The 12,743-nt window shown below is 36.9% G+C and overlaps 1 protein-coding gene across 2 annotated transcripts in view; it reads right to left on the bottom strand.

The window, feature by feature from the left end:
- Positions 1-837: 837 nt before the first annotated feature.
- LOC132099097 (PHD finger protein 21B-like) overlaps positions 838-12,743 on the bottom strand; it is a 36,794-nt gene continuing 24,888 nt past the window's right edge. For both annotated transcript variants that reach the window (XM_059505544.1, XM_059505543.1), the window contains exons 3-13: positions 9,933-10,025; positions 9,010-9,354; positions 8,720-8,845; positions 6,074-6,125; positions 4,659-4,735; positions 4,518-4,572; positions 4,198-4,220; positions 3,238-3,396; positions 1,939-2,005; positions 1,755-1,858; positions 838-1,602 (exon numbers count right to left, since the gene is read on the bottom strand). In XM_059505544.1, coding sequence (XP_059361527.1) covers positions 1,345-1,602; positions 1,755-1,858; positions 1,939-2,005; positions 3,238-3,396; positions 4,198-4,220; positions 4,518-4,572; positions 4,659-4,735; positions 6,074-6,125; positions 8,720-8,845; positions 9,010-9,354; positions 9,933-10,025 — 1,359 coding nt within the window. In that variant the 3' untranslated portion in view covers positions 838-1,344. The remainder of the gene's footprint in view (positions 1,603-1,754; positions 1,859-1,938; positions 2,006-3,237; positions 3,397-4,197; positions 4,221-4,517; positions 4,573-4,658; positions 4,736-6,073; positions 6,126-8,719; positions 8,846-9,009; positions 9,355-9,932; positions 10,026-12,743) is intronic.

Genomic DNA, 12,743 nt, shown 5'->3' with positions numbered 1-12,743 from the left:
CAACACTAAATCAAAACTAAAACCAATGTTTGTTTTTTTTAAATGAAATATTCTTTGTTGAGATTGATAGTGCTGTCGTTAACCGTGTGTGACTTGTTATTTGTTATTTACTTCTTTTTGTTTTTCGAACCAAACAGGAAGACAAACCACTCAAATGAACATGCTCAACTTTCCCTCCAAATAAGTACCATTCAAATTATCCCATATTTTCGCCACTGAGTGTTTTAGATATGAATTCTTTACTTTTATTCATCAGGCAGTGTTCACTTCTAACATCTAAATAAATAATAAATTAATAATAATAATAATAATAATAATGCAACTTGTTATAATCCTGGAGTGACCTGAAATACGAAAATGAATACATGAAGCACTTCAAAGAAAGCGAGATGAGATGAAGACATTATACAGTTAACGGTACAAAAACACTCAAGGGTTTTTGGCATATTTTAAATACTGGGGAGACAAAACAAGTTTTTGGATTCCGGGATCAGGCACTCAAAGAACTCAAATGGCCTTTTCGTTTGTGTTGTTGGGACAGCCGAAATAAAAGAAAAATCATATATGTACAAAAATCCCTCTCTCCAATACTTTGAAAATCATTAACAGGCATCGGCATGAAAATACTAAACTCTTCACTAAAAAGGCTAAATTCTGTTGTTATCGTAAATACTTTGTTCTTTTATCTCTATTAATACTGAAAAATTATCTCATGTTGTTTTTGTTTTTTTTAAGTTTGTATGCTCACAAGTACACACAAAATGAACGAAATGAAAGCATTTCCCTGTCTCACTTTAACCTGAATTATTATGGCAAACATTGTTCATCAAAAAAAAAAAAATCAAACAAATGTTTATTCGATATATCAATGTACAGTGCTCTTCATTTCATATGTCGCTTGTCTTCGGCTATAACTACGCTAACCTTCTCGATAACTAAACGCGAAACCATTATTCCCCCCGATACGCAAACACACCAAACCCTGGTAAAAAAAAAAACCCCGCAAAGCATAAAAAGAAATGTTTCTAACTATGTAGAATACTTATTTCATATACTTGCAACTGCATCGTAATCTAGTCATAAATACATTAAGGCCAAGAAAAATAATACATAAAAAAACTGGGAATAAAAAAAATTACATCTTGTGAGCACTGTGTGTTGGCTTTAAAAAATACGTATGAATTGAGTGACGCTCATAATTTCTCATAATCTTGTCCACTGTTTTATGGTAAGACGTTACCAGAAGAAAATGCACGTTGGTTAGATATCAGCGTCCGTGTCTCTTTACCAAGACGTTCGGTGGTCTTGTAGAGAGCTGTTCTATGTGTTTGTGTGGGTTGGGGGTCAGTTGTTGCCGTGCGGCTGAAGTGTGGTTTTGTGCAGTACTGCGGAGGAGCCAGCTGTGGGCGCCGTGGAGCTGGTGCCCGAGGCTTTGATCCACGGCAGCGAGAGCAGCGACGCTCCGGTGGTGGTGGTGGCCGTCATAGTTACTTGGATCATCTGGTCACGCTGAATGAGTCGGATCAGAGTCTTGAGACGCTCAAGGGACGTCTGAGTCTCCCGTTTCTGACCCAAAAGATGCTCCTTCTGCTCAATGCATTTCTGTTGAACACAGGTTTCAAATGATTTACTTAGATTTTACTAAATATGTCTGACAGAGAAATGTCAGGCACAGACAGTCTTAATGTTCTTGTGTGTGTGTTTTTAAAATCAATAGATTTGTAACTATTTAGCCCTATTTAGCATTTTCTTACAGTGAGAGAATCGTAGAGTTTCTTGTCCTCTTCACTCAGATGTTCGCACTCTAGTTTCAGCTCAGTGTTTCTCCTCATTAGCTTCCTGCATTCCTCCTCTCGCACTGCACAAACACACACATCATCATCATCATCACTCATCTTCATCATCACTAGTGAGTGCTAGATGTGTCTGACAGCTCACCTGTTTTATGTGTAACATACGACTGGATGAAGTTCTGTGGCCAAGACAGGTTCTCTTTGTTCAAAACCTTCCAAAAAAGAAGCAGAACAGAGAATGAGCAGATTCAGTTTGTCTTCTTTGCACAAACAAAACCTAGAGAAATGCACACTCTCGTTTTCGTTCAGGGTTTAGCTTTGCATCACTTCCGTGAGTAAAATGTATTTTCTCTAGTGTACGAATGAATAATTCACGAAGACAAACAACACTTCAAACTTTCTAAACAACACCGTAATAATTACAATGTTCAACAAAAAAAGCGGAAACTTGTAGAACATTATTGTAAAAAAAAAAAATAATTGTAATTTGATTGAAACACTTTACAATAGGGTTAATGTATTAACTAACATGAACAAACAATGAACAATGCATTTATTACCGTATTTATTCATCTTTATCAATGTTAGTTCATGGAAATACAGTGATTCATTGTAAGTTCATGTTAATTAACCTTGCATTAACAAATGTTAACAAAGCACAACTTTTGATTTTAATAAAGCATTAGTAAATGCTGAAATTAACATTAAGATGTATAAATGTTGTTAGAAGTATTGTTTATGCTTAGTTCATGTTAACTAAAGTAGTTAACTAATTAACCTTATTGTGAAGTTTTACCAATTTTATTTTATATGGTCATGGATAGTTTTACATGCGCTCTAAATCAAAAACATCTTAAAGACATTTTCTAAATGTCTATTTGACGTCTAACAGGAAACGTTCTAAAGACATATTGCTGATGAGCAACACTCAAAAAATATGTAAGCACACGCATTAAATAGTCGTCTCTGAGATGTATGCATGCTATCAGGGATAAGGCGACTACATTTAATAATGCTTACCAAATTAAAGCTTTTAACTGTAGACATTTTTATATTTTTTCTTCTAAAAAAGCTAACTGTCTACAGTAAAGAATATAATTATTCCCCTAAATTATTCAGCTTTTCCCCTTAATTATGTATTTGTGACAAAATATAATTTTCAGTATGACTTGGGCACCTTCATCAAAAATGTTTATTTATGTTATCATTATGACATAAAAGGACAGATATATATATATTATTTTCTAGTAAAAATATCAAATTATTCCTAAAACAAGATCAATTTATTACTTTAATAACCGCATGAGACAAACATTTAGGTTGTATCCATGCAGAATATTACATTGTCCAGATGAAATGAAAAACAGCAAATAAATGTCCTGCAGACATCCTTGTGCTGTTGGGGGTTTTATAATGTGTGTGTTCAAAGCAAAGAGGAACATACTTTCTTCTGGCACTTGGGGCACATCCATATGCCCCTGGTGGCAGTTTTGAGAAGTGGATGCAGGCAGTCAGGGTGATAGGCGCGGGTACAAGTGTGGCACGGCTGAAGATCTCCTTCCTGTTTACACACTGCACAATGATCATCATGCTGCCGCTCCTCCTATGTCCCACACACACACACACACACACACACACAACTGTCAGGAATTGTTTATATACACTTTTAATAATATTTAAAGATATAACAATTAGCCCTTTCACAAAAAAAAAAAAAAAAAAAAAGATTAACATTTTAAATATTCTGAGCCCCTTTTGTGATTAAGGAGTGCATTATTTTAGAACACATCACATTACTATTTTCACTGCAATGCATCAGGCTGGTCACACGAAACTGTATGTGCTTTATGATAGTGCTACTGGTTTAGTTTAATTTTTATTTTATTAGAATGATCATGGTAGTTGATCAGTATGTTTGTTTACGACTAATTTTTTTAATTATATTTCCATTTCAATAAATGTTGTTTTTTACTAACTAAAATGGTTTTACTGTATACTTAATAAAAGATTTACTTGTGTTTACAAATAACTGAAATAGAAACTTTTGGTTGAAAACAAAAACAGCTTTATGACCAAAGCGCTATCGTATTTCAATTGTAATTTACTTAAAAAGTATTTCAATGTTACTTCATTTCTAAAGTACTTTACCCTGAGAAGTGAGTATTGTAATTGTATTCAAATGAGAAAGTACCATAACAGTACATTTTGTGTGGGAATGTTCCACAAAAGAAAGTCATCTGTCAACTGAAGAGAAATGGTTAATTAAATGATGCCTGAATTCACGTTTTTCTGATATATTTCGTTCATTTTTGTATATTTAAAACACGTCAGAACAATATCTGAAGATATATATACATTGTCACGAGATTCACACACAGAGAGTGATGTTAGAGTAAAGATGTACCTTCCAGCAGAGCTCCTCAGAGTCTAGCGTGTGAGTGAAAGCAGACAGTAGGTTAGTAGCGGTCACACTGACAGAACTGAGTTATTAGAGTTAAACAGCAATGTTGGCAAAATGCAGCAGGTTAAAGCAGGTAGCATTTGGCTTCATTAGTCAACCTTTCATGTCACAGAAAAGTCACTGGTTATAGAACTATTAAGACATGAGTATTTATGATGAATGTGTGACTTTAATTTATCCTTTTCAAACATGTTTCTGTGTATTCCATGCATTATTTTTCAGCTCAACCCCATTATGTTGACAGAAGAAGAAATCTATTTTACCTCTCGCCGACAGAAACATCGCACTGTTCAGGTAATTGGAGGCAAGTCGTTTGCGCTGAAAAACAAGATACAAGATGTTTACAAACGAACAAAGCCATAAAATGAACATAATTTAAAGAAATTATGACTGGGCAGACAGACCTCTGGTTCAAACAGTCCGCTGTACGCAGGGTTAGCTGTGCTTCGCCTTTTTCTCTCCTGTCGTTTACTCTGGATCTCTGACAGAAATGAAAACACCATCTTTGATGGATCTTTAAACCCCAACATCTCAAACTGAGTCCTTTACTTAGTTTTTGTTTGAAACTGACTTGACATATTCTTTCAAGATCAATAATATCAAAAAAATTAACAATCAACAATCAAAAAGATTTTTAACAAACAGCACCACAAAACCAGTGTGCCATCACATCAAAAATGAATACTGACATCAAAAATTCAGTCTATTGATAATATATTGATATTTGGCTCTGTTTTGAATGGTGATTTCAATCTTGGAAAATAAGATATTCTTCCACACTAGTCTATAAAATAAAAATGAATTTTCTATTTCTATATTTGTAAGATTTAATTAATATATCTTATGTTTAATAGAAATAGTTCATATGGGTCATTCATACAAATTTCATAAATTTCATTATTATAAACTACTTCTTTTAATTGTATTCCATTTTAATTATACTCAATTTAATTCATATTATAATTACAAAATTCACCATATTGCTAGATACCTCAATTCAAATTCAGGAACTGAAGTTGCATTCACGTGGCACTTCTTGTACAGTGTGCAATGCTCTTTAGGCTTTGTTTTGCTAATTTGTCTCAGTTTATGCGAAGTAGGACTGCATTTTAACTAGTATGAAATAAACATGAATGAACATCCGAGGGCATGTTGTAAGATACACTACAAGTTAATTATTCAATCAGTGTTTCAACTGTGGAAGGACAGCAGCTTGAAAGCATTGTCACATAACCTCAGAAAAATCATTCATTCTCCATAAACTAGCGAGAAAAATGTACACAAAAATAGCATTAATTGAATTTTAACTCATATAATTACTTTATTATAATTATTAAACATTTATAGATATAAAGTAATTATAAAAATGGTTTAATATGAACAAATCAATTGTTACTTTTAACCTTAACAATAGGGTTCCCTGTATAGTTTAGTTTAGAAGAAATTGATAAAACAAAAAAAAATGTGCTTTATTAAAAGCTTGTTAGTTATTGCTTAATAATTCTCACTCCAGGCTGAACTCAAAAGTTGGCAGTTCTGTTTGACGTAAGTTTTAGGTTTCCTTAAAAAACATTTACAAAATTCACTTTTGCATCTTTTGCTCCAAACGCTGTTTAATGAGATGATAGAAATAAGAGAAATAAGTTCCAATAGACTTTTGAATTTGAATTTTTGAATGTAAAGATAATGTGGTATAATCAGCAATTGCAGGATTTATTCATGCTTTTTTATGCCAGGTTGGAGTTATAGACTGATTTTCTGTCATGAATTAGCCGATGTACAGTATAAAACTCTTTCTCTGCCACTAAATGTAACTCACCTTCCAAGTGTTCTGTGGTGACCAGGCCTAGTGCGACCATGAAGGCAATTTTCTGTAGGACAGAAGGTTAATAAAGTTAATATATAAAACATTGAACTACCTTTGATGTGAATTTAAGTTTTTCTCTTCAGAACTAAATTCACTAAATTCACAACATCCAAGCACCAGCAACAGATATTTGGGCTGGATTCAGGGCAGCGGAGAGAAAATGGCGCAGATCAAAAGATTCAGCTGATCTCAGCAGGTACTTTATCAGTCACTGCTATGTTTATTTTCCACCAAAGTTCACGCTGCCAAAACTAGCCTCTTCCATAACAAGATCAACAGAGCATCAGGCACAAGCAAACTCTTCAAAATAGGGCTGGGACAACGCGTCGAGGTCATCGATGACGTCGACGCAAAAAATACGTCGACGCAAAATATGCGCATCGATTCGTCGACCTGTTTTTATTTCTCTAAAAAACGTTTGCAAAACGTTTACCTTATGTGCGCTGAATATACGCGATGGCCGGATCAACATTCTGTCCAACGTTATATAACCAATCCAGGGGTTTTTCTGCATTGATCTTTTTTTTTGGCGGCTGTCAAAGCCTTATTTGATCGGTGAGTGATGTAGAATAGAATGACTGTGATGCGCCTGACAGGGCGCGTACGAGAGAGAGCCCCGGCTGTGCGCGCGCTCACTCACAAGTCTTCAAACAACACGAGCGCTTCTTGCTCTCTCTCTCCATCGTGCATAATAATCAAAATTATTAAACACGATAGAAAAAGGGCGAAACACCCAAGTTTCACACGCGCTCGCGCACTCACAGTCTTCAAACTACACGAGCGCTGTCTTGCGCGCTCTCTCTCTCTCTCTCTCTCTCTCTCTCATTAGACACGATAGAAAAAGGGCGGAACGCCAAAGTTTCACGTGGAGCATTCGGAGATTTTTTTTTTCTCCATGACAGGCTGCTGGCTCCCACTGTTAATTTTTATTTTTTGGAAAAGCACTCTCTGTATTAGCTTAAAGCCCTAAAGTTTACATTGGTTACTGTATTCTTTCAATTGCTCTAAACAAGTATTTTGGATGAACTTTTTTATTGAATGCTAGACATCAAGTTTTTGTTATTTTCATCTGAAAGAAGAACTTTTTTTCAGTAAGCTAGGCCCTATGTGTTCAGTAAGCTTGTTTCAGTAAGCTATGTGTTTTCAAGGCTTCAAGGTTTTATTGAATGCTATCTCTATACAAGTGCAAAGTAATGCATTCTTAGTCAGTCTTTTATTTTGTAATTTTAAGAGCAATAAGCATATATTGCAATGTTAAGGAATTCATGTTTTTTTTTCATTCAGATATGTAAATCAACATATATAAATTGTTAGTAGTCAATTAATGGGGAGATAATCAAAATCTAATCGGTCTGGGAAAATAATCGTTAGATTAATCGATGCATCGAAAAAATAATCGCTAGATTAATCGTTTAAAAAATAATCGTTTATCCCAGCCCTACTTCAAAACATTCAATATAACCATCACCAGTCTCAGGAAACCCTACTACTTAAAAAAAACCTACATTAGACACCTCACTTAATGACAGCTACAGGCCTGTGTCTCTCCTTCCTTTCAAAGCATTGTTTTCAAGCTAGTGTCTTCCTTCCTCTCACAAAACAACCAGCTGGACAATGACCAATCTGGATTTAAAAGTGGACATTTTAGAAAACACTTTGCTATCAGTCAGTAAAGCTCTACAGAGTGCGAATGCTGAGTTTGGACCTTCAGTTCTCATTCTCCTAGATCTATATACTGCATTTGACACTGTTAATCATCAAATTGTTCTGTCCACCCTCTCATGGCTAGGCATCACCAGAACTGCACTCCACTGGTTGGAGTCTTACCTCAGAGGTACTTCACAGTTGCTTGAGGAAGAGGGGTATCCAAATTATATCAACTGGTCTCTGGGGTTCCTCAGGGATCAGTTCTTGGGCCCCTCCTCTTCTCTATATTTACTACATCACTGAGACCCATCAATCATGTGCATGTTTTTTCCTATCATTGCTATGCTGATGACACACAGCTCTACCTCTCATTTCAACCAGATGATTCCACAGTACCTGCTTTGATCTCAGGCTGCCTGACAGACATCTCGGCATGGATGAAAGAGCATCACCTGCAGCTCAACCTGGCAAAGACAGAACTTATCTTCCCAGCCACCCCCTCAGTACAGCACCAGTTTACCATTCAACTAAACTCGTCAATGATAATCCCATCGAGTTCGGCAAGCAATCTTAGACTGATCCTTGAAGATCAGCTGTCCTTTGAAGATCACATTGCAAAAACAGCAAGATCATGCAGGTTTGCACTACACAACATCAGGAAAATCAGATCCCTCCTAACAAAGCATGCAACACATTCTCTTGTTCAGGCCCTTGTCATATATATATATAATATAGTCTGAGTTCAAGACTATATTTTCAGGAATATTGTGACTTGGCTTGGACTAATAAACTAATTGGACTCAATATTAAAAGTATTACAACACTGCTGTAATTAGTCACTGCCATGCCAATCAGATGGTCTCTTCCTATCTAAGTGCACTCGTCATATCAACAATTAATTGTAATACAAACTTTTTTTTTTCTAACCGTAGAAACTGCTTGTGAGTGTACCTCTGGTTCCTCCACCTTTTTAGCTGGGGTTGAGAGGTCAGGGCTTGGCTCCTTCACAGGACTGTTAGTTTGTGAGGTCGGAGAACTCTTAGAGTTGCTGGCAATCTGGGGCTGAATGATTATTACCTGGATACACACATTAACAATCTTAAATTAACTGAACAGATACTGTGTAACTAATTAGCATTTGCCACAGCGTGACACTAACAGCATCATGCACGTTAAAAAGCTAATTTGGCATGCTGCGCAGCATGTTTAATTGTTAAGTAGGTGATGAAAGGTCTTCTAACCTTGCTGTCAGGGCTGAAAATCAGTGGTTGCACCTTAATGGCCTCGGTTACTCCTGACACTCCATGGGCTACAGGCGAGGCTGCTGAGATGATGGCATAAGCCACCCCTTGACTTGCAGAGGCTGTGGAAGTGTTTGGCGCAGACAAGGGCAAAGAGGAACTCTCTTCCTGCCCGTTGGAGAGTCTCTCGTGATTGAAGGTGCTGTTGGCAGTTGGCAAAGATGCACCTTGGCTCTTTGGGCTGACCACAGCCATGCTCTGCAGCACGGCCAGCGTTTGACCGGACTGCTGCTCTCGGCATGGGCTGTAGGGAAGGCTGTCTGGAATAAGAGTCTTTGGCCTAACCTAAAAAGACACAGACCACAAAGTTTAGTCCCCAAAGCAGGAGATGGCTCTAGGCTTTGGCTTGAAATCATAGGTATAAATCCATCTGAGGGTTGTCCAGCCCTTAAAAAATTATGATTAAAAACCACACTGTGTATTGATACTAACAATGTTTTATACTTAAAATAATTGTGTAAATGGTAAAACAACACAAACGCAGTGAACTAAGACATACACTTACATATATGTAAATATGCAATATTATTCAGAAATCTTTGTTGATGAAAAGGATACTACATAAGTCGACCACTCAATTTATTCAGTTTAATTCAATGTATTCATGAATCAATTATTAATTACAAAAACAAGAATCTCTCTTAAATGAAAGAATAAAGTAGCAACAAAAACCAATAAAATGAATAAAACTGTCAGTTATGAATCTCTCTTATTCTCAATTTTCAGCTGCTCCTGATTTATTATCTGCACTTGAAACTTGCCGTGTCTTTGACATGTTTTAAAAGTGTCTGCTATGGAAATGATTTGTAAATAATAAGTTTTCATGAATAAAGGGTTGAATGTTATTTAATGTTGTGTATCACCTGAGGTTGCACACTAGGTGAGTGTCCTGCCAGCCGCTGCAGAGAGCTGATGTGAGGCACCTTTATCGGGATCGCAGTGAGGGCTCCCAACATCTGTCAGACAGAAACCAAACATATGATGAGACAGGAATCATTTCAGATGTTAGGAGGACAGAATGATGGAAAAAAGATCCTTGATTATGCAGTTACTTCATCTACTGTTCAAGCAAACCAGCCGAACAGGACAGAAGAGCCAGAATCATTTCCATTAAGTGGTTCCTCTTAACTGTGCTTTTCAGGAAACTGAAACCAAAACTCTTGGGATTGACTCATTTCATGGCTCATTCTGAGTCAGTCATTAAGTGGTGATTCTTTTGTTTTAGTGCGGTAGTTTAACTCATTTATTGATCAGAATAAAACAGTGGATCAGTGGGTTGAAAGACCAATCTGTACAGTGATTTCTTTATACTAATTTGTACAAGTTTTATTAACCCTCTGGAACATCTACATATGAAACTGCATTAGAAATGCTAAACCGTTCCATATCTTCTCTTTTTATGATAAAATCATTCAAATAATCACCGATGTAACTAGCATAAAAGTTTATAGTTTGGATCTGACGCTGACTTCTACAGTTTCAGTTAAAAAAATAATAAAGAAACACATATTCTCTAAGTAGGTACTTTTTTGAATACGCTCCTATTTTGCAACTTTAAACAATTAAAAGTGTGTTCTATGTAGTTTATGTACAGATGTACTACATTAGTCACATTGTTACTGTCAATCAGACATATATAATAGTATTATATATACACTAAGTATTACAACCCGAATTCCGGAAAAGTTGGGACGTTTTTAAAATTTTAATAAAATGAAAACTAAAGGAATTTCAAATCACACGAGCCAATATTTTATTCACAATAGAACATAGATAACGTAGCAAATGTTTAAACTAAGAAATTTTACACTTTTATCCACTTAATTAGCTCATTTAAAATTTAATGCCTGCTACAGGTCTCAAAAAAGTTGGCACAAGGGCAACAAATGGCTAAAAAAGCAAGCAGTTTTGAAAAGATTCAGCTGGGAGAACATCTAGTGATTAATTAAGTTAATTGATATCAGGTCTGTAACATGATTAGCTATAAAAGCTTTGTCCTAGAGAAGCAGAGTCTCTCAGAAGTAAAGATGGGCAGAGGCTCTCCAATCTGTGAAAGACTGCGTAAAAAAATTGTGGAAAACTTTAAAAACAATGTTCCTCAACGTCAAACTGCAAAGGCTTTGCAAATCTCATCATCTACAGTGCATAACATCATCAAAAGATTCTGAGAAACTGGAGGAATCTCTGTGCGTAAGGGACAAGGCCGGAGACCTTTATTGGATGCCCGTGGTCTTCGGGCTCTCAGACGACACTGCATCACTCATCGGCATGATTGTGTCAATGACATTACTAAATGGGCCCAGGAATACTTTCAGAAACCACTGTCGGTAAACCCAATCCGCCGTGCCATCAGCAGATGCCAACTAAAGCTCTATCATGCAAAAAGGAAGCCATATGTGAACATGGTCCAGAAGCGCCGTTGTGTCCTGTGGGCCAAGGCTCATTTAAAATGGATTATTTCAAAGTGGAATAGTGTTTTATGGTCAGACGAGTCCAAATTTGGCATTCTTGTTGGAAATCACGGACGCCGTGTCCTCCGGGCTAAAGAGGAGGGAGACCTTCCAGCATGTTATCAGCGTTCAGTTCAAAAGCCAGCATCTCTGATGGTATGGGGGTGCATAAGTGCATACGGTATGGGCAGCTTGCATGTTTTGGAAGGCTCTGTGAATGCTGAAAGGTATATAAAGGTTTTAGAGCAACATATGCTTCCCTCCAAACAACGTCTATTTCAGGGAAGGCCTTGTTTATTTCAGCAGGACAATGCAAAACCACATACTGCAGCTATAACAACAGCATGGCTTCGTCGTAGAAGAGTCCGGGTGCTAACCTGGCCTGCCTGCAGTCCAGATCTTTCACCTATAGAGAACATTTGGCGCATCATTAAACGAAAAATACGTCAAAGACGACCACGAACTCTTCAGCAGCTGGAAATCTATATAAGGCAAGAATGGGACCAAATTCCAACAGCAAAACTCCAGCAACTCATAGCCTCAATGCCCAGACGTCTTCAAACTGTTTTGAAAAGAAAAGGAGATGCTACACCATGGTAAACATGCCCCGTCCCAACTATTTTGAGACCTGTAGCAGAAATCAAAATTGAAATGAGCTCATTTTGTGCATAAAATTGTAAACTTTCTCAGTTTAAACATTTGCTATGTTATCTATGTTCTATTGTGAATAAAATATTGGCTCATGTGATTTGAAAGTCTTTTAGTTATCATTTTATTCAAATTTAAAAAACGTCCCAACTTTTCCGGAATTCGGGTTGTAAACTACATTTGCTTCCTAAGCTTTAGTTTGCTGTAGACGCTCTAATGTCGTCCATGGCCACTGTGAGCACCAATTTTCCTACTGTCCTACTGTCACAGGGGGTTTATATAACCAGAAGAAATCAAGACAAGAGTTTGAGATGTGCTGCTTTAAAATCCCTCTCAGTCACTCATCTCTGTCTATTATGCAGGAGCGAACCGACGTGAGGAGGGGGGGGCAGCCCGCGGCCTGTTCCCATGACAATGGTCCGGATGAAATGTCTTGCTCCGTCAGGGCTGTGATTTTAGTAATTGCTGAATCCCAGCAGACAGAGAGACGGCAGTAACCTTGAGCTGCGGCATTCAGGTTGTATTTTGTGAAAGTACTGAATTAAGCAGCAGGCCTGCAGTGAATTACCCATCAGC

This window comes from Carassius carassius, chromosome 22 (assembly GCF_963082965.1).
Source record: "Carassius carassius chromosome 22, fCarCar2.1, whole genome shotgun sequence".
In the NCBI taxonomy this organism is placed as follows: domain Eukaryota; kingdom Metazoa; phylum Chordata; class Actinopteri; order Cypriniformes; family Cyprinidae; genus Carassius; species Carassius carassius.
Note: the sequence above shows the minus strand (reverse complement) of the source record. Positions and strands in the feature narration are given on the sequence as shown.